Source organism: Bos taurus, chromosome 2 (assembly GCF_002263795.3).
Source record: "Bos taurus isolate L1 Dominette 01449 registration number 42190680 breed Hereford chromosome 2, ARS-UCD2.0, whole genome shotgun sequence".
NCBI classification, from domain to species: Eukaryota; Metazoa; Chordata; class Mammalia; order Artiodactyla; family Bovidae; genus Bos; species Bos taurus.
In genome coordinates, this window is record NC_037329.1 from 91162881 (window position 1) to 91185501 (window position 22621).

At 37.7% G+C, this 22621-nt stretch overlaps 1 protein-coding gene across 8 annotated transcripts in view; it reads right to left on the reverse strand.

The window, feature by feature from the left end:
- The window catches only part of ICA1L (islet cell autoantigen 1 like), a 57945-nt gene that overhangs the window by 22397 nt on the left and 12927 nt on the right, over nt 1–22621 (reverse strand). For 5 of the 8 annotated variants that reach the window (XR_233653.5, XM_005202687.5, XM_024981334.2 and 2 more), the window contains exons 2-8: nt 14843–15011; nt 11922–11994; nt 7813–7936; nt 6451–6649; nt 3506–3631; nt 2019–2117; nt 721–806 (exon numbers count right to left, since the gene is read on the reverse strand). Coding sequence is in view for 7 of the 8 variants with exons in the window: in XM_024981334.2 (XP_024837102.1) it covers nt 721–806; nt 2019–2117; nt 3506–3631; nt 6451–6649; nt 7813–7936; nt 11922–11994; nt 14843–15011 (876 nt within the window). In the remaining variant the exon portion in view is untranslated. The remainder of the gene's footprint in view (nt 1–720; nt 807–2018; nt 2118–3505; nt 3632–6450; nt 6650–7812; nt 7937–11921; nt 11995–14842; nt 15012–22621) is intronic. The other 3 variants (XM_059878817.1, XM_059878821.1, XM_059878825.1) reach the window with 2 other exon arrangements.

Below are 22621 nucleotides of genomic sequence, written 5' to 3' on the forward strand. Positions count from 1 at the left end.
ATATGTAACTAAGTTAATACATTTAATTCATATCTATACATTTGATTACTTAATCTATATTCTAAAACATTGTATATCCAAGGTGGTTAAAAAAATTTTTTTTGTTTGGATATCCCCCTGGGGAAAAGAGTGAAATGCCTATATTTCAGATCACCTTTCACTCAACAATATAGTGTTGTCATTGTTTGGGCCTATTTCTGGGTTCATCATTATACTCTGCGCAATCTAGTTAAAATGACAAGTGGCAGGTCTGCAAGGAAAAGAAAGGTAACATGTCACTACAGGGAAACAGGCAACATGAAGGATGAGCACAGCAAGGGCCTCCCTTTCTAGGGAACCAATCCCAGTCCCCTCGGTGTTGTCTTGGAGACAAACTGTCACCAGCTTCCATCTCATAGCTACCAACACCTAGCTCTTTCTTTTTCAAGCAGTCCCTTCTGGGATTCACTAGAGACAGGCTCTTAGTATAAGACCCAGTCTCCTACACTAAATAATTTGGGATTATCACCCAACTGTTCTGTATTCCTATCACCAACTTTGCCTGCCATGCCAAAACTGGGGCAAGGGGTAAGTTTCAGAGCAGATGTCTAACGTTAACTGGAAAGATGACATAGAAGTATTCAGTATTTGGTAAACCAGAGAAGAAACAACTCTTTACAAATATATAATACAATGGTATCCACAACTTCATAGCACGATCTGTAACTTTTGTCTGCTCACCTATTGAGGTTTTCAGGGAGAGAACTGTCTTCTCTTCGTTCTTCCTTGTGGTCTTCAGTAAGCTTCATTGGAGTGTCTTGTAGTTGCTAAGGATAAGAAATTTAGTGTTAAGTAAGTGGGAGGAATCTTTTTCTCTCTTTGTGCAAACAAAAATGAGAATAAAAATTCTAAAGAACAATATAAAACAGGAAGAGTTCTGAAGTCAAGAGTGGGAGATGTATGCTGTATAATTTGACCCGAGCCCTGCGTCCTTTGTATCCTGGCTGCCCGTGGCCATGACACACACTGTGGACTAGTCACAGGGTCCTCCACGCTAAGATACGCCACAGAAGACCTCACTGTGTTGCCAGCCAGCACTGTGATGCTCTAAATACAACTAAAGATTTTCAGTTTCAAGTCTGAGCTGAAATTGGATATGAAAGTTGCCTAAATACACAGTATGTTATCCAGTAAAACATTAACACAGAAAAGTAAAAAACCAAAACACACACAACAACAACAACAAAAAAACAAAAAATCCCCAAATCTATTAGATTGGAAGATGCTATGTCAGGACCTGACTTAAAAATAAAAATCTACACCAAGCCCCAGTAACACACGGTTATAGAATATGAACCCATCACAAACATCACATCCAGCTTAGGCAAACTTAACATTTTCAACTTCTACTGAAAATAAAGCAGAATGATTAGTTCAAAGGAACTGAAACGTGGCCTACTAGAATGGATGAAAGGATTAGCACAGTGCATCTCTGCTGGGTAAGCCACACACACAGAAAGTTCACAGGAAGAGTACGTTTTACATGTAGGTGTTATGGAAAGAGCTGACCTAATTCGGTACTCCTCAGCAGCAATCACACATACATAATGACCAAAACTGGCATAATGGTACCGTGGATCACATCTATGACATAAGTGTAAAAGGAAAGCAAAGAGACTTTAACTCCTAAAACTGTAATGTCATTTTTGAAAACACATGACCACTTTCCATCACCTGTTTCTCTTTCCATTACCTTTTCTTTTTGCATTTTAATTTTCTTTTTACTTTTTCTTTTATTCCCTTCTCCCCCACTCTACTGATATCATGAGCCCACCAGCAGCATGCCCATGTATTTGTTTAGTGCTGCTGGCAGCATTTGGAATCTGGGAACTTCATAAAAATGACTAACTGAAAGAGTATAAAAAAATGATTCCCAGTGTTTTGTAAGTTTGAAATTAGGCTTAGCAAAAAGCAGTCTCAAGGTTATCGTCCAGATGAAGTGTCATATATCTAAGAAAAGAGCACTGAAGGGAACGTACCTTGAGAGCTACAAAGTCATATGGATGAAGGCCTATACAGGTCCCATGAATCTGGGACATCATTCGAGCTGTTTTCTCCCAGAATCCAAGCAGTGTTCTCTGTAGAGAAAGAAACGGTGACACTACAGTCTTGCTTCCTCTCCTTTTTTCAGTGCTACTTTTCCTCGCTATCGTAGACAAATAGTTGTTGTCAAATAACAAGAAATAGGATCTAAAATCAATTTCCAGGTCTGGGGAGCCCGAAAGCTCTGTAAACAATAACTGCACAAGGACTGGCACTGTGTCTGCACGTGTGTGCGCCCGTGTGTGTGCAGCACTGACACATAACCGGAGCCAGCTCGGGAGGAACTGCAGCCAAGAGAACGATGCTGGCCGATGAGAACACCTTCCGAGGGACCCAGGAGAAAAATGTTCAAAGCACCAAAATATCATATTTGCATCGGAGGTGTATGTGTAAACTTTTATGTTGGTAAGCATGTATAAAACTTTATTAATTGGAGTAAAATAATTTGTACCATTAAATTTGGACTTTCATTTAGGGCTCAAGAAAGATTTGTCAAAAAAAAAATGCGTTATCAAGCTAACTCAAGTAATTGTACATTTTCCTCGCTGCTTCAAGGTTCCTGTTCAAAGTGAGGAGGTGAGTGAGGAGAACAAGGGAGAGCTGGGTAACAGCCACGGTGTTCCCGGCATGATGCGACACAGACCACCACGTGCTTTTATTTTCAAGTGTCACTTGTCTTGATTCTTAAATCCCACAGAATTGAACTGAAGTAGGCAGATTCCTTAAAAGCAGCATCGAATGCCATTTCTTTCAGTTTATTGTCATTCTCCTATGCAAAAGTTTATTCTATTTTGCCACTGACGGGTAAAATCAGTAACTGTTACCTGTTAATATCGAACTTACTCACTGTATGCTATTTATGTGTGACTTGGACTAAAGTAAACACAAATGTAATCTCCTTCTGAGACGACAGTGGTATGGAATGATGATCTGGCAGAACTGAACATAAGACTTAGAAAACCTAAGTTTTTAAGCCCAACACTGCCATTTCCTTTAAGTATCATTTAATTTTCACTTTCCTCATCCACCAATGGTAGAAAAGTGTTAAACTTTTGGGTCACAGCATCTTTGCTTCAAATAAAATTGTGTGTAGAATTAGTTCAAAGTGGAGCATCTCTGAATGAACCAGGCTAAGAGGCCTTGAATCCTGACTCCTCTCAAGCTCCTAAATGTCTGTCTGTCTCTCCTTCCTAGGATATCAAAGGGAATAACATGAAGCTACAGGAGCAGGTAATTGCTAAAGTCTTTTCCAGTCTAGTATTCTATGATTCTGAATGTCATAACCTTAGTAAGTCAAGTTTAACAAAATCAAAGGAATCTGATCAATTATACAATTTTTTTGCACCCTTTAGACAGCTTTTAAAAAGGAATCTCACCACTCATCTTTTTACTGCAAGGATATGCTGACCATGGAGGTGGGTACCTGGTAGGTAGCAAGTGAATGAGACAACATGTTGCAGCGACTAGCTCCAAGTAAATCCACTTTTTGACAAACATCCATCTTTAACTTGTCAAAAGAAGTTTTGCTATTTCTCACTTGGATCTGTACCTGCAACCACAAAAATGTAGCTTATTAATACTTCTAATATAGAAATAAACGTACCACACAGGTTCATGATACATGTTTTCAGACACATGAAATTGTAACAAAGAAGATTCTCCTTCCCTGAATTAGTATTTCATGATTCACTGAAAAGATTTTGGCTATTTTTGGTAACTGTGGGAGATTCTTTCCACCAGGTATCTTTATGCTGAGAAACTATGTGACGAAAGACAGAAAAAAAAGTATAAAACTAAGAAGAAAAAACAGATTCCAAGTAAAAAGAAACATCCAAAACTACTGATAGATAATATTTAGCTAAGAAATAGTAGAAGAATAAATGGAAAGGGAACATAGTTAAAGTGTTATAAAGCATTAATAATATCTCTGAATCATACAGATGTATTTATGAACTTAAATATAGGCTTATATTTCTTACACATAAGGTGAGTCATTTGTCAGTAAGTCATGTGAATATTCAACTTTAAATGTACTCATTCATTCAACGAATACTTAAAAGGTATCTATTATGTGCCAGGCACTGCTCAAGGAACGGGGATACTGTGGTGAACAATGTTCTTCGCCACCATCCCTGAGTGAGGGGGCACAGGAAAAAAAAGGAAGTAAATAAATATATAAGATGATCTCAAGTCACAAGATAGCATATACATGAAACAGAACTGAGCAACAACTTTTGGTAAGATGTCAGCAAAGCCATTGATGAGCTCAATGCATGATGTCTGAACTGGGACAGGAGGACAATGAGCGGATGAGCAGACCATGCTAAGACACTGAGGAGAGCCTGCTAGACCCAGGGAAAAGGAAAGACAAGTTCTAGGTATGGGGGGGTGTCTGCAGAAAGGGAAGGAATGGGGTAGAGCATATTCCTTCCTTAAGCACAGAAAGTAAGTATGAGATGTGGCTGCAGAGGGCCCAGGGAATGGAGTGTGCAGGGCTATGTGGGCCTAGATAGGAGGTGTGGATCCTATTCTTTTTGTTTAATTGAAGTGAAATTCACATAACATGAACTTAACCACTTTAAAACTGTACAATTTAGTGACATCAGTGCACTCACACTGTTGTGCAAGCACTCCCTTGGATTGTATCTGTCAAGGATTATAAAGGGGATAGAATGTCAGGTTGACTGAGGCCACGTGTCCACCTACTGCCCATGTCTCTTGGAGAAATCAATGAGGCAAAGCACTTGTAACAGCTAGTAGAAAGATTCCATCTATATTAAATCTAAGTATGAATTATTACAGCTACTTTAAATATTTATAAAATGGAGTGAGTACATTTAAAAAAAATATTTATTTGGCTGCAGCGGGTCTTAGTCATGGCACGAGTGATCTTTTAGTTCAGGCACGCAGCATGCGAACTCTTAGTTGGGACATGTGGGATCTAGTTCCCTGACCAGGGATGGAACCGAGGCCCCCTGCATGGAGAGCATGGAGACTTAGCCCCTGGACTACCAGGGAAGTCCCAGAGTGAATGAATTTCACTATTTATGTATGGTAAATTCAGGGGATACAATTTATAATAAATAGATTATTTAGCTTATTTAACTAATATGCAGAGCACATCATGTGAAACGCCAGGCTGGATGAAGCACAAGCTGGAATCAAGATTGCTGGGAGAAATAATCAAGAATCTAAGATACGCAGATGACACCACGCTTACGGCAGAAAGCGAAGAGCAACTAAAGAGCCTCTTGATTGAAAGAGGAGAGTAAAAAAGTTGGCTTAAAACTCAACATTCAGAAAACTAAGATCATGGCATCCGGTCCCATCACTTCATGGCAAATCAATGGGGAAACAATGGAAACAGTGAGAGACTTTATTTTTCTGGGCTCCAAAATCACTGCAGATGGTGACTGCAGCCAGGAAATTAAAAGATGCTTGCTCCTTGGAAGAAAAGTTATGACCAACCTAGACAGCATATTAAAAAGCAGAGACATTGTTTTACCAATGAAGGTCTGTCTAGTCAAAGCTATGGTTTTTCCAGTAGTCAAATATGGATGTGAGAGTTGGACTATAAAGAAAGCTGAGCGCTGAAGAATTGATGCTTTTGAACTGTGGTCTTGGAGAAGACTCTTCAGAGTCCCTTGGACTGCAAGGAGATCCAACCAATCCATCCTAAAGGAAGTCAGTCCTGAATGTTCATTGGAAGGACTGATGCTGAAGCTGAAACTCCAATACTTTGGCCACCTGATGTGAAGAAATGACTCACTGAAAAGACCCTGATGCTGGAAAAGACTGAAGGCAGAAGGAGAAGGGGATGACAGAGGATGAGATGGTTGGTTAGCATCACTAACGTGATGGACATGAGTTTGAATAGGCTCCAGGAGTTGGTGATGGACAGGGAAGCCTGGTGTGCTGCAGTCCATGGGGTCGCAAAGAGTAAGAAATGAGTGACTGAACTGACTGAACTGATGATATGTTCACACACACAGTTGCTTTAAAAGTTTGTGGTCAAACTTATGTATTGTGGCAGAATGAAAAATTTGATAACCTTCACTTATAATTAATAATCACTTTACATGAGTTTTCACTTAAGTACTTTCCCTACTTAATGAATGACTTTCCTCCTGAAAACCACTCCTAAAAGCCCAGGTAAGCAATATTTGAAAGGCAATTATATCTATTACGCCAAATAGTGGGGGGGGGGGGAGTGCGTGACAACTTTTTATATTTACTTCAACTGGAGATTTCCAAGCAATTAAAGAATTTGTAATATAACACATTTTCCAAAACTAGTCTGATGTTTTATGCTCTTAAGTTATTCTGTAGAGGTTCAAAAAAATAAATTAAAAGGATGTATTTTCATACTTTTCGGAACTTTTCCACTTGTTTTAAGGTGTCTGGGTCCAGTTCTTGAGATACATCTTTCATCCACAGCAGGGCTCCTCTGTATTCTGTGCGCGCCTGCTCCATCCGATTAATTGTCGTCAAGGTATCAGATATCGCCCTTTGACTGAATGTTGCTACTTCTTGCTGAAGTCGAGACAGGGGAGTATACAGGGCCAATCTAATGACAGAGAGGTAAAAATCAGAGGAATGTACATCCCACAAGCAAAATAAAGACAACCATAAAGCAGAATTTGCTGTCAAGATGAGTCTATAAACAGGAAATTATTAAGATGCCTAAGAAAATTAGAAAGCAATAAGGCTCATACAGCTAACTCTGAATTGTTAATATAGGTAATGTTCGTATTTCTCCTTTTTCTTCTTTTAGGGAATACATCATTTTTGCAACATTTTGGGATGTTTACCATGTATAAATGATCTGCCAAGTAAATCTGCCACTTAGAAAAGAATTTCATGAGTAAATGAGATCCTGTATTTATAAAGCATGTTCCTATAAGCAGAAAGTTGGGGTTTTTTGAAAAATTGAAGGAAAATCTGGGTGTTAGAAAAGTAGATAAAATGCTAGATGAGCTAATGAGGACAAAATCCATAGCATCTGAGGATGAGAACGAGAGAAATAAAGGATTTAAGAAACATAAGTCAAACCCAGTTTCTCTATCTGCTTCTGACTCTGACTTAGTGAATGGAGGGACTTGTATTTCATGTCCCTCGATCATCTCCTTAAAGATGGACTTTTGCACTAATGTGGTGTTTCAGCATAAAGCCACTTAAGTTATGCAATGCCATTTACAGGTCTGATAAAGCCTGCTTTTATTTTTCTCTAAAAAAAGGAAATATGTTGGCTGAATTTAGTAATTGCAGAGGATTCTTTGTAACAAGTATCTTTATGCTAAAAAGTTATAAAATAATAAATGTAAAGTATGTAATTAAGAAAATATTTCCTCTGCTTAAAAAGACATGTTCCAATGTACTCATAGATGGTACAGCATCCAAAAAGTGAAAAAAAAAATATATATATATACACATACTTAAATTTTAGCCATTGGTTGCCTCTATTTCACTAAACCACTTAAGAAATTTAAATACAGGCCTAAAGGCTATTTCCAGGAATTAAGCAACCTATGAATATAAAATTTTAAGTAATGATTTTAAGTACAAAATAAGAGTTAGGCATCAAAACAGTTATATACTGCAATATACAATTCTTCTCTTTTAACCTTCCACTGGAATCAAGAGAAGCCTTAAAATATTTAAATTTAGTTACATACATCAAAACTGTCATACTGACTATAAAGTTAAAGATGATGCAAAACCATGATAAACCTTTGCTTGGCTGAAGAACAGAGTGCCTTGCCAGTGGCATCCATCATTTTCCCAGCCTGCGTTGTATCCCGTTCTGCTTGGAACTTTAAAAAGAGCCCTAGTTCGTTTTCTTCCTCCGATATAACTAGGGGAAAAATTACAGTATAGTTCATTGTTTCATTTCATCATTTGTTTAAAACACACACATATACAACTAACATTCTCACAGCAATAATTCTCTATACTTAACAATTACTTAGGGGCAGGAGGAGAGAGACTTGTTTTTAAAATGTAAATTCCTGGGCTCTGTTTCCACAGACTTTGATTTTACAGGTCTGAGGATCTCCCTTTTTTTTTTTTAAACAAGAATTTCAGATGGTTCTGATCAGTGACTCCATAGACCTCACTTTGGGAGAGACTGATCTTTAGTGGAAAAAAAAAAAAAAATTCCAAAATGATAAAACCACAGATGACACATTTTCAAATGTGCAGAGATGCATATTAGGATCATTAGCACTTATAAAGTATTTGGTGGCCTATTTAAACTTATTCTTGTCTCCCATCCTGGCTTCATCGTCTATGTTCAGTACCACAGATTCACAATTGCCCACAATTTTGCTGCTAAAACCCTAAAAGTTGTCACATAGTGCAATGCTACTCAAAGTGTGGTCTGTGGACCAGTGCTGGCCAGGCTAGTCCAATGGTCTGATCTGTGGACCATTTGCTACCAGCTTGCGACAAATACTCACACTAAGATACCATTAAGAAACTTTTACCTGTTTGACTATCTTCTATCTGTTGACTCTAATCACCAAAGAGTATGCTTATATTTGTGCATGTCTTTTTAATTTTGTTTTTCTAAAAATTTTTTATTGTATTTTCAAAAGTGTCAGCTGACGACAGATTGAAAATAAAACAATGACCCTTCACCACAAAGTTTTAGAAGTACTGATCTAGTGGAAGATGACTTTTCATCACAATAAGACCAACAGGTGAGGTGAGCCCATAAAGTGTTCACACTGTGAGCTTAAAGTGAAAAACATGACAAATGTCATGACTCGTTTCACTCTAGTTTACTGATGGAAAAACTGAAGTTAAACACTGAAAGGGAAGTCCCTTGAGTCCCTCTGAAGCAGCAGGGGAACTCGGGCCTTCTCACCTGCTAGCTGCCCCCTCACCGGTCCTCCCACTACTAGTGCCTACAAGGAAGTCCCTAGGAGGGCATGTGGTGTTTGAGAGAGGGCGTCTACACATCTGTAGTCTCGTCTGAAAAAAACATGTGCTGTTTTATAAACAGTTTGCCTGATCAAGAGTGGATTGGATCTGAGGAATCTTGTTAATATTCCAATTACTTCAGAGATGTACCAGTTACACATTTCCTCTGAATCAGAACTTCATAAAATTCATAAAATATACCTCAATGAAAACTACTAGAAAAAGATATTAATTTGTAGATGATGATCCGGAAAAGCCTCACAAAACATGGACCACCTCCTTATCAAATATCAACTGAACAGTAACCGTAATTGAGCCTCACCCTTATCAGTGCAGAAAGGGAAGGAGATGAAGCTGAGTCTGCGCTGATTTGGTGCTGAGACCTGATGCCAAAACCCACCGAGACCCTACTCCTATGTGTCCTTCCCCAGTCAAGAGATTCTCATAAAGGTTTACAGTGCTGGAAGAATCTATGCAATGGTCTGATGTTAGTCTCAACAGAAGATCTATTAACCAAATAGTCTTCAAGAAATCACACAGTTATATACAATCTTAAAGAGAAAGCTATGACAAACCTAGACAGCATATTAAAAAACAGAGACATTACTTTGCCAACAAAGATCCGTCTAGTCATAGCTATGGTTTTTCCAGTAGTCATGTATGGATGTGAGAGTTGGACCAAAAAGAAGGCTGAGCGACAAAGGATTGATGCTTTTGACTGTTGTGTTGGAGAAGATTCTTGAGAGTGCCTTGGACTGCAAGGAGACCAAATCAGTCAATTGTAAAGGAAATTGGTTCTGAATATTCACTGGAAAGACTGATGCTGAAGCTCCAGTACTTTGGCCACCTGACATGAAGAGCTGACTCATTAGAAAAGACCCTGATCCTGGGAAAGATTGAAGGCAAGAGGAGAAAGGGACGACAGAGGATGAAATGGTTGGACGGCATCACCGACTCAATGCACATGAGTTTGAGCAAGCTATGGGAGATGGTGAAGGACAGGGAAGCCTGGTGTGCTATAGTCCATGAGGTCGCAAAGAGTTGGACACGACTGAGTGACTGAACTGAACTGGAACATTTCAGGATAAGGAGATGTACAGATATAGATTTTATCATATACTTTCTCTTTATTGTTGTTCACTCAGTCGTGTCCGACTCTTTGTGACCCCGTGGACTTTAGCATACCAGGCTTCCCTGTCTTCAGGCTTCCCTGAAATGCTCTACCAGCGTGCTAAATGATCTGGTGATTCCAGGACAAAACGCAGGATGCACAAACCGGCCAGTGTTTCTTTACATTTCCATTTCTATCACAGAACTCCCTTGGTCCAATGACTGCTTGATTCAATGACTCCCTTGGTCCATTTTACTGCTTGGTAAAATATTTAAGGTCCTTAGCAATCCGACTGGAACCTTCCTTTGCTCGTATATCACCCTATTATTCTCCATTACAAACTCTTCTGTCATGCTTCTCACCCTTCAACTTTATTCCCTTGACTCTGACTCCCTTTTTTCCCCACATATTCAACTTCTATAAACCCTTTGAGTTTTACTTCCGTTCCCATCTAAGTAGCTGCCAATCTCTCTAATACAGTTATTTTTTACTCCAAGAGAATTCAGAGGCATGTCTGCATCACAATCCTGAATTCAATTACATACTATTCTTTGTCTCTTATTTTATTACAGAAAGTTGTTTCTCCAACTGTTTCCTGGGGAAAAATACATAGTTTTACACATGGCAGGCACTAAAAAAATTATCATGCTATAATGGATTTCTTGCCTTAATGGACAATATATGAACTTTGATTATCAACTTTTGATACTAATTTACATTGCTGCACAAAGAAATCATTCATTGAGCAAATATGCACTGCACATGGACTATATGCTAGACACTGTTTCAAGGCTAGGAGATACAGAAATAAACACACAAGTTTCTATCCTTAAGGAGAGCATATTCTAGTGGTGGTAAGAAAAACAACAGATAAAATATACAGAACGTTGAATACTGTTAAGTGCTATTGTTAAGTAGACAGAGATTGATGAGAAAGAGGGGTATATTTCATTTCAGATATGGGAGTCAGAAGGACTCACTAATAAGATGACACTTGACCAAATACCTAAAGAGGATTAGGTATGCAGATAAGACTACTGTAGAGGAGATTAATGGCTCAGAAGGAGAGAGTTTTAGGAGATGAGACCAGGGAAGAAACCAGGATCAGAGAGGTGGCCACGCCCAGTAAGGCAGGAGGAGAGATTCAAAGATTGAGTTCTAACCAGAAGAGGTGAAGAAGAGAGGAGGTTCAAGCAGTTAGAGGATACTGAGAAGGAACGACCATTAAGAAGAAATCCAGGAATGCTGGTACCTGGAAGCCAAGTGAAGAGAGTACAGTGTCTCAAGGAGGAGGGAAAATCAACTGTGTTAAATAATGTGACAACGACTGAGAACTGGTCCCAGAATTAAGTTCTTCATGACTGTGACAAGAGTGATTTGGTGGAGTGAAGGGGATGAAAACTTGACTGGGTGAGCAGAAGAGAAGGAGAAGGAATAGAGACTGTGTGTACAGATAATTACGTCAAAATTTCCTGTGAAAGGAGCAGAGGAATGAAGGGTAACTGCTAGAGCAAGTAGGGGTGGAGAAAGAGAGCTTTTAAATGATGGAAAAAAATCCACTTAAGACTCTGGGAAGGAAAACTAAACTCAGCAAAATCAATCTGTGTCAGAGGACTTGATGAATTGAGCATGCTGGGGGATTTCAGGGTAGATCACTGTAAATATTCATTTTTGTCATAAGAAACGATTCCAAAATAGTTCAGTAAATTACTATTTTTACATTAAATCTTTCATCTTCAAAAATGCAAATGAATATTTATTTTAAGCAGGAATTGTTGGTGGATAGATATCTATGATTTCATACCATTGAGTCTTAGCTGATATTTCTCAACTATCTTCAGAAGTTCAGTACATGTCTCTTGAATGGAGTGAAAAACCTTTGAAATATAAATTTTATTAGGACAATTTAAAGAACCATAAGCAAATACAAAATATAAAAAAACACTTCAAAAGCAAAACATTTTCTCATAGGTATTGTCTATTTTCCTTGACTGTGATATACTTCAGTTTTGGTTTTATTTCAGATGTAGAAAGCACATTTAGCTTTCTCCCATTAGAGTTGGAAAAAATGATGATAAATACATGGAAACTAATAAAAATTTATGACTGTGGAGTTTGTCCTCCCCTCAGCTCCAAACTATCTAAATAGCAATTTAAAAATGTACATTAAATACTGTCTACCACTGATGAAAAGAGTATAGATAGTTTTAGACAATATTAAGTAACTTAGAGTCTGGCTTTTCTCCAATATTGGTCTAAGAAAAATAGGTCAATGAATTTACCATAAAAATTAAATAATGTTGTTATAACAACAAAAATAAATTACCTTCAGATTATTTTTGTTTAGAATTTTTCATGAATATTAATCCCTTCATTACCACTGCTGCCAATAGCTAACAAAAAAGTAAAATATCTAATAGACTCCCATTTCAAACTTAGTGGCTCAGTCATGTCCAACTCTTTGTGACCCCGTGGACTACAGCCAGGCTCCTCTGTGCATGGATTCTCCAGGCAAGAAAACTGGAGTGGGTTGCCATGCCCTCCTCCAGGGGACCTTCCCAACCCAGGGATCGAACTCAGGTCTCTCGCATTGTAGGTGGATTCTTTACTGACTGAGCCACCAGAGAAAGTGAAAGTGAAAGTTGCTCAGTTGTGTCTGACTCTTTGTGACCCCATGGACTATACAGTCCATGGAATTCTCCAGGCCAGAATACTGGAGTAGGTGGCCTTTCCCTTCTTCAGGGGATCTTCCCAACCCGGGGATCGAACCCACGTCTCCCCCAATGCAGGTGGATTCTTTACCAGCTAAGCCACCAGGGGAGCCCAAGAATACTGGAGTGGGAAGCCTATCCCTTCTCCAGGGGATCTTCCTGACCCAGGAATCAAACAATGCAGGGGTCTCCTGCATTGTAGGTGGGTTCTTTACTGCCTGAGCCACCAGGGAAGCCCATCTCTATAGCAGTTTTGCTTTTATTTTGATGTTTGATCAGGCCAAAGGAAGACTGATAACAGATACTAAATTCTAAATGCAGGAGTGACTATCAATTTTCCACGTAAGTTTAAGTATGTTTGAATTGCACTTGGTATATGTATTTGTATGTGTGTTAACTCGCTCAGTTGTGTCCAACTCTTTGCAACCCCACGGACTGTAGCCACCAGGCTCCTCTGTCCATGGAATTCTCCAGGCAAGAATACTGGAGTGGGGTTGCCATTTCCTTCCCTAGGGGATCTTCCCAACCCAGGGATCAAACTTGGGTCTCCTGCATCACAGGAAGATTCTTTACCATCTGAGCTACCAGGGAAGCCAGAGCTGCTGTAAGTCCATGTGGAAGATTAGAAAAGAATACAAAAATAATAGTTCCATTAACACTATGGTGAAGCAATTACAGTTGATTTCCCCACCATGGGTCCTTGAAAGATACATATGCTATTGCTTTTCATTTTTACAACAAAAATATTTTTCTGTTTTAGTGAGGTATACAATTGTAATATATTTAAAGTGTACAACATGATAATCTAAGTACATACTTGATGCATATGTATACTTGAAAATATTTCTCATTCTTAAAAAAGATAATACAATTGTGGGAGAAAGTTCTTGGGTGATTCCAAATAATTCTCTAATGGACAAAAATAACACTGAATATAAAATGGCACCCACAGATTACCTATCAATGTGAAATAAAACACAAAAAATCTACTTCTGTGGGAATATACGAATGGGTAGTGAAGAGTTCCCTTAGTGATAAAACATATTACTTATAATAAAGCCCCTTCATTTTTTTTTCACAATTTGTCACTCAATCCTAAGAAGAATACTTTTTAACACAAATAGTAAAATCTGGTTAAATAGAAATAATTTTTATTTTCATATTTGTTATGGCAGTGATCAGAATTTATTTTTATAGAAAAAATTACTTAGTAAATTAAGACATTTTATTAGACCTATATTTTTTAGACCTATATTTATTTATTAGACCTATAATTATTAGACCTATATTTTTAAGAATCCCAACAAATCATTATATTTTTAAGCATAACAGAGCCTCTGGCTAGAAATGTTTGTAAAAGGTTACCTAAATTAGGATATACACATGGAATTGGCAAATCTGCATTAAAAAATTCAGACTTCATTAATATACATGAGACCTTTCTTCTAATTAGCTTGATTACTTAAAAGTATAAGATTACATATAGGTTTAAAGTTGTTTCATGGTAATTATTTCTTTTATTTAAAATAAAAAACAGCCAAAAATACATTATGACATAGTTTAAACTCCATCCTTAATAAGAGAAACAAAAACTCCAACTTGTAAAATCCTCACTCACTATTTGATCTCAGTAATCTATAATTATCACTATGTCAGTGAGGTATAGACTTCAGATAAAAGTAGTACAAAATACTAGTGACATGATACATAATGAGTATATGGTCCCATTAGAACATAACTAATTCACTTACATAGCACACAAAGTATTACACTAGTGCCAGAGAAATTATCTAGTTCATGGTCTACCTACTATGGACTCCAGCTCTGCCAATGCACAATTTGCTATGGCTTGCTTAACCAGAAGATCTGATCAACAAATAGATACAACTATTCTATTATCAAATTCTACATGTATCCAGGTCAGCTCTTCAGTGTGAAACTTGTCATAGTCCCCCTAGTAGTCCCAAATAACAACAAGTTATATGCAAAACGCTGAATCCTTATAAGAATTTACCTCAAGTTTAGCATCCAGTTCAGCATCAGATGCCACCACGTGCTCATCCTCCTTCTTTCCGGTTGCTTTGATGAAGACCTGTTTGGTTTTCCAGTATTTCTTCTGCATTCTACTGACTACTGACTGGTTATCTTCTGATCTGTGCTGCCCAAAAAAATCCATGGAGTGACTACAAGAAACAGACTAAAATTAAATTTCTTTAAATATATTTTCAATAATAAGTATCCATTTAGCCAATATTTAGTTGAAAAACTGAAACAGATACTAAATAGAGTATTAATGTTAATAGCTAAACACACTGTTTACTTTGTATGGTCTAAATTTATATTTTAATTATAACTTGCATAAATAACAGGCTGAGAGATTAATGACATAATAATTAGGTAACAAAATGATCAACTGTTATGAGTTTCCAATAATGACTGGCAATAATTTTTTGTTCAACCAAGTGTCTACTTGCAGACACTTCTTAGTTTCTAATTTTTGCTTTTGTAAAAATACTGACAAATGAACTTATACACACATCTCTGCATCCTGCTATTATTTCCTCAGGAAAACTTGCTATGGATTAACTGCTATTTCAGAAGAAAACACATTTATTATATATCCTCAGCTATGCAAAGATTCAGATATATATTCTTCTTTAAAAGTCACTTAAAGGAATATTTTAGCATCCAATAAATTAAAAAAATAAAGATCTTAAGTATAAGGGAGACATGTTGTAAAAGAAATAGAGGTGAAAACTGTAACCATTTGTAAACTTAAAAATTAATGGTCTAAGTAATTGTTCTTAACAAGGCTAACAGGGCTACATTTAGGAAATGCAAATGTGAAGTGTTCCTTAATGAAATGTGAAAAAAAAAAAAGAAATAATAATAATAGTTTTAAAAGCCCAAGTGATTCCAATCAATGGTGGGAGGTAGGAACAAAAGGAGGTACTAAAGTGTGTGACTCATTTTGAGGGGAATCAACAGATGACTAATGTATTCTTAATGTTGGGAAAGAAATAGAAGTTTCCTTTCCTTTTATTTTGAAGTAATTACTAATCAAATAAAAATAGGGTGTCTAATTTCTAAATTACTAGGAGCAAAACAAGGCAACAAGAAAAACTAGCAAAAGCAAAAGAAGATTGAAAAAACAGGAGTAAGGCAACATAAACAGTGCAAACAAAGATCACAGAATAAGAACAATTATACTATTTAGTATAATAAATGCAAGTTTCCTCTTAAATAGATTCTTTAATCTCAAATCATAAAAAAAATACTATATCCAACTACATGCTACTCAGGATCCACCTAAAATAAGATGACAGAGACAAGTATTAGTTAAGACATACCAGGTAAATATAGTGCAAACACAATGAAAGCGGGGATGATGGCCGCATTAATATCAGACAAAGTAGGTTTACATAAAAGCATTATATGGAACAAGGACAAAAATATAAAGTCCACAGGTGGCCACTCTTCCAGATACTTGCTGGATATTCTCCTTCGTGTATCCTACTGGATTTCTGGACAGAGAGATCAGTCATCATCTAACTGCACAACCTCTCGTGTGCTATGTTGGTAACTTGGCTGGACATGATTTGGGATAGAAAGCAGTATGGAGGGATAATGGACTTGATATAAGCACTACATTGTCTGACACTAGTCTTGAGGGAAAACTAGCAGTTCATTTTTCCCCTTCATTTTCTGCCTGTCTTTAGTTGCTGTTGATGGTTTTCAATTAGTTTTCCCATCCCATCAGTGTGATGGTCAATCCAGTTGTATGACAAACTGCTGGTTTCTTCAACTACACTGATGCTTTGTTCTTGCTGTTTAGTTGCTAAGCTGGATCTGACCCTTTGCAACCCACCCCATGGATTGTAGCCTGCCAGGCTCCTCTGTCCATGAGATTTCTGAGGCAAGAATACTGGAGTGGATTGCCATTTTCTTTCCCGGGGATCTTCCCAACCCAGGGATCGAACCTGAGTCTCCTGCGTTGGCAGGCGAATTCTTTACCACTGAGCCAAGAAAGGCAATGCCAAAGAATGCTCAAACTACAGGACAACTGCACTCATCTCACATGCTAGTAAAGTAATGCTCAAAACTCTCCAAGCCAGGCTTCAGCAATACGTGAACCGTGAACTTCCAGATGTTCAAGCTGGTTTTAGAAAAGGCAGAGGAACAAGAGATCAAATTGCCAACATCCACTGGATCATTGAAAAAGCAAGAGAGTTCCAGAAAAACATCTGCTTTACTGACTATGCCAAAGCCTTTGACTGTGTGGTTCACAACAAACTGTGGAAAATTCTGAAAGAGATGGGAATACCAGACCACATGACCAGCCTCTTCAGAAACCTGCATGCAGGTCAGTAAGCAACAGTTAGAACTGGGCATGGAACAACAGACTGGTTCCAAATAGGAAAAGGAGTATGTCAAGGCTGTATATTGTCACCCTGCTTATTTAACTTACATGCAGAGTACATCATGAGAAATGCTGGGCTGGATGAAGCACAAGCTGGAATCAAGACTGCTGAGAGAAATATCAATAACCTCAGATATGCGGATGACACCACCCTTATGGCAGAAAGTGAAGAGGAACTAAAAAGCCTCTTGATGAAAGTGAATGAGGAGAGTGAAGAAGTTGGCTTAAAGCTCAACATTCAGAAAACTAAGATCATGGCATCTGGTTCCATCAGTTCATGGGAAATAGATGGGGAAACAGTGGCTGACTTTATTTTTCTGGGCTCCAAAATCACTGTAGATGGTGACTGCAGCTATGAAATTAAAAGACGCTTACTCCTTGGAAGGAAAGTTATGACCAACCTAGACAGCATATTAAAAAGCAGAGACATTACTTTGTCAACAAAGGTCTGTCTGGTCAAGGCTATGGTTTTTCCAGTGGTCATGTATGAATGTGAGAGTTGGACTAGAAAGAAAGCTGAGTGCCAAAGAACTGATGCTTTTGAACTGTGGTGTTGGAGAAGACTCTTGAGAGACCCTTGGACTGCAAGGAGATCCAACCAGTCCATCCTAATGGAGATCAGTCCTGGGTGTTAATTGCTAGCACTGATTTCAAAGTGGAAACTCCCAATACTTTGGCCACCTGATGCGAAGAGCTGACTCATTTGAAAAGACCCTGATGCTGGGAAAGATTAAGGGCAGGAGGAGAAGGGGACGACAGAGAATGAGATGGTTGGATGGCATCACCGACTCAATGGACATGGGTTTAGATAGACTCCGGGAGTTGGTGATGGACAGGGAGGCCTGGCGTGCTGCAGTTCATGGGATCGCAAAGAGTAGGACGCGACTGAACTGAACTGAACTGAACTGAGCCACTAGGGATGCAGGCTTAGGCAAAATCAGTGAAGAGTACAAGTCTTCACAGTATCAGAAGAGAACCTCTCTTCCCTACCCCAACTCATGTGCTAATATAGCTCAAAAGTATATGCCTGAAAAAAAAAGTGTATGTCTGGCCTGTTTCCATTCCCTTACTAGTTTCTTCATAGGAGACAAAGAGTAACTTATCTGATTGGTGGTGGTTTAGATGCCAAGTCATGTCCGACTCTTGCAACACGATGGACTGCAGCCAGCCGGGCTCCTTTGTCCATGGGATTCTACAAGCAAGAATACTGGAGTGGGTTGCCATTTCCTTCTCCAGAGGATCTTCCCGACTTGATTGGATTTCAGAGTGATCAACTTAGTCCTCCCTTTCCTGTTTGAAATCTATCCTGCCTGCAGAGAGCACACATTCCCTGGCAAAGGGAACACAGTGTCTGGGTGGGTAAATCTGAGAAAGGTGAGATCTGCACATCTGTGGTTTTTTATAGAAATGAAGTGTTAGTTGCTCAGCCAAGTCTGACTCTGCAACCCTGACTGTAGCCCGTCAGGTTCCTCTGTACATGGAATTTTCCAGGTAAGACTACTGGAGTGGGTAGCCATTTCTTTCTCCAGGGGATCTTCCTGACCCAGGGATCAATCCCAAGTCTCCTGCACTACAGATTCTTTACCATCTGAGCTACCAGGGAAGCTGTTTTTGACAGAGGGCACTGCTAAATCTGCTTGCCACTGGGGGCCTGAGTTAGATTAACACAATGAAAACCACAAACAGGCACATCCTAGATAAACTGCTTAAATCCAAATAGAAAAACTATCTTGAAGCAGAGAAAAATGGTGTATTACGTAAAGGGGGACAAATACATAAATGAGATGCAAGTTCTCAAGGAAAACAACAAAGCCCAGACTGTAATGGAAGGATAAATTTAAGGTGTTGAAAGAAAGAAAGAAAAACTATCAACTCATAACTCTCTATTGAAACTGTCCTTTAAAAATGAAATCAAAATAATAAAGACATTATCAGATAAAGAACTGAGACAATTCATGGCTGGGGACTTTTAGAAATGCTAAAAAATTCTAAAGGGAAATTACAGTAGTAATTTGGATCTACAGTAAAGAGATGACTGGAATTGATAAATGTCTGAATAAACATAAGACTTGTCTTTTTCCTTAATTTCTTCAAAAGTTTTATAGTTTAACACACACGGACAACAGTAAAATGGTAGCTCAGTCACCATTCTGTCATTTTTTGTCATTTATATGTCTTCCCTACCACCTTACTCCATAATCGTTTTCATCATCATCACCATTATATGATTCCTTTTGGTAATACTTCCATACATTGAAATGTACAATTTTTAGCTATATACTTTTGACAAAAAGATATTATGTTACAGAACATTTCCAGCACCCCAGAAATTTCCCTTGTATCCTTTTCCAGTGAATGCCTAACCTATCGCAAGTGATGTTTTGCTTTTTGCACCTTTAGTTTTCCTTTCCTACTTTGTTCTTTCTTATCACTGAACAGTAGTCCATTGTATCCATATTAACAGTATGTTTTAACTTTCAACTTGGAATTAATTGTAAATAAATCTGCTATGAACATGCCTAAACAAGTCTTTTCATGGACAAATGTTTCACTTTGATAAAACCTATAAATGGTTTTTCTGTCAAAGGATTGGTGTACATTTTATAAAAAACTGTCATTTTACATTCCCATTAGCAATGTGTGAGAGTTACAATTGTTCCACAATCTCAGTAACACTTAATGTTGGCAGACTTCTTAGTTTTATCTGTTCTAGTTGTGTATTGGTATTTCCTTATGGCTTTAATGCATCTTTTTCTGATGACTGACGGTAGTGAACACTTTTTCAGGTGCCAATTGGCCTTCTGTAAATGCTCCACTGTTTTAAGTCTTTTGCCCATGTTTAAATTGGGTAGTCTTTTTTTTTTTTTTTTACTATTGAGATGTAGAATTCTAAGATTTAGATTGGGATGGCACTGAATCTACAGATCAATTTGTGAAGGATTGGCATCTTAATAATTTTTGAGTCTTTCAACTCATGAATATAGCATTTATCTCCATTTATTTAGGTCTTCTTTGATTTCTCTCAGCAGTGTTCTGAAGTTATTTTAGTATAAGTTTATTGCTTTTAATTTATTCCTAAGTATTTTTGGTCTTTAGATGCTTTTATAAATAGCACATCTCCTAGTCTCAGCAAAGCTCTTTCTATCTGTATATTTTACTTTACTAAACTCCACATTTTTATTTCCTGATGTTCTCATCATTACATGAAATTGTGGGATCTTTGAGGGGACCCCAAAAAATGGTATAACTTTTCCCTGAATTATTCTAAACTAGTTAAGCAAATAATATAGTATAGTATCTGGAGGCCAAAATATATATTTTTTGTTTTGTTTTGTTTTTTTACAAATAATAGCAAAGTTTGTGAATATAGTTTAGTGTGAGGTAACTGGTCCTCCTAACTGAGCATCAAGACTAAACAAATTTACCAACCAGTCAGGTAATTCGGTTTATGGAAGGCTTCCCCATATGGGAAGTGGAAGAAGATTTCTTTTATCCTATACTTTCCTTCTTTCCTCTTATATAGGACAATACTTTAAAAGTTCACTTAGTGAATCCTGTGGGGAGAAATTCTCTGTTTTGGTACCTGTGAAACTCTATTTTGCCTTCATTCATAAATGACAGTTTAATTGTTTATAAAAAATATAAGGCTGGCAACAACTTTCCTTTATTTTCTTTTTTAAAGCTATCATTATCGATCCATGCAAGACTCATTCTTTTGTTTCTTCATTTACTTGTACATTCCTTTTTAACCCCTTCCTCATATCTATCTCCCTTCACAATCATTCTAATGTGTTTGATGTGTGCCTTTTTATTTGAATGCGTTCTTAGAAAATGTTATATACATATGCTAATCTCCACAAATGATAATGTGCTGTAGATTTCATTTCTGATTTTTCAGGGTTTTTTTCACTCAGTACTTTAAGTGCTATGTATGTTGCTATGTATCCATCTCTTTTGCTGTTTCCATTATATTAACATTTCTTGCTGCTGCTGCTGCTGCTAAGATGCTTCAGTCGTGTCCGACTCTGTGCGACCCCACAGACGGCAGCCCACCAGGCTCCCCCGTCCCTGGGATTCTCCAGGCAAGAACACTGGAATGGGTTGCCATTTCCCTCTCCAATGCATGAAAGTGAAAAGTGAAAGTGAAGTCGCTCAGTCATGTCTGACTCTTAGCGACCCCATGGACTGCAGCCTACTGGGCTCCTCCGTCTATGAGATTTTCCAGGCAAGAGTACTGGAGTGGGGTACCACTGCCTTCTCCATAACATTTCTTAGTGTTCCTTAACTCTTTGAAGACAGAATCCCTACACCTTAGTTCATCTATTGTAGTCAATGGGTCTGGGCTCTACTGCCCCTCCTTTTTCTCTTTGAATATTTGAAAAAGTGTTTTAATCTGTGATGTCCTGAGGTTGTCTAAGATGCATTTATGTAGATTTTTTTTTCATTATGGAGGTTCATATTTTAATCTTTCGCTCTAGAAAGTTTTAAGCTGTACTCCCTTCAAATATTCCTTTTCAGCCATAATTTCTTCTTTTTATCTGAATCTTCTATTGGGTGTTATTCTTGATATGTCCTATGTTTTGGATAAAAATAGTTCATTTTTATATGTTTTTCTGTCCTATATTTTGGACAAGTTCTTTAGTACAACCTTCCAGTTTATAAACCTTCCAGTTTAAAAATTCTCTTTTCATTTCTGTCCAGGCTAGAGTTCATTCCACCTACTGAGGTTTTTTTTTTTTTTTTTTCCAATCCAGTGACTTTTTCTTTTTTAATGTTCAAGATTTCTAATTGGCTCTTTTTAATATTCTAATGAGAGCCAATTAGAAATCATGGACATTAAAAAAGAAAAAGTCACTGGATTAAAAAAAACAAACAAACAACCTCAGTAGGTGGAATGAACTCTAGCCTGGACAGAATTGAATTTTTAATTGGTTCTTTTTTTTAATATTCTAATTCATTGGAAAAGACTCTGATGCTAGGAGGGATTGGGGGCAGGAGGAGAAGGGGCCGACAGAGGATGAGATGGCTGGATGGCATCACCGACTCGAGGGACATGAGTTTGAGTGATCTATAGGAGTTGGTGATGGACAGGGAGGCCTGGTGTCCTGCGATTTATGGGGCTGCAAAGAGTCGGACACGACTGAGTGACTAAACTGAACTGAATATTCTAATTTTGTATCCTTTTTAATAACATCATTCCATAATTTTTCTCTTTAGCACTCTAAATATATAGAACTTTTAGCCTTTTTACCTGGAGTAAATTCATGTTCCAAATATTGACTGAATTCCAAATATTGGCTGAATTCTACAAGCTTATTGTGAGTATATAATCTTTACTTTTTTCTTTCTTCCTCTCTGGTTAATCATCCTTAT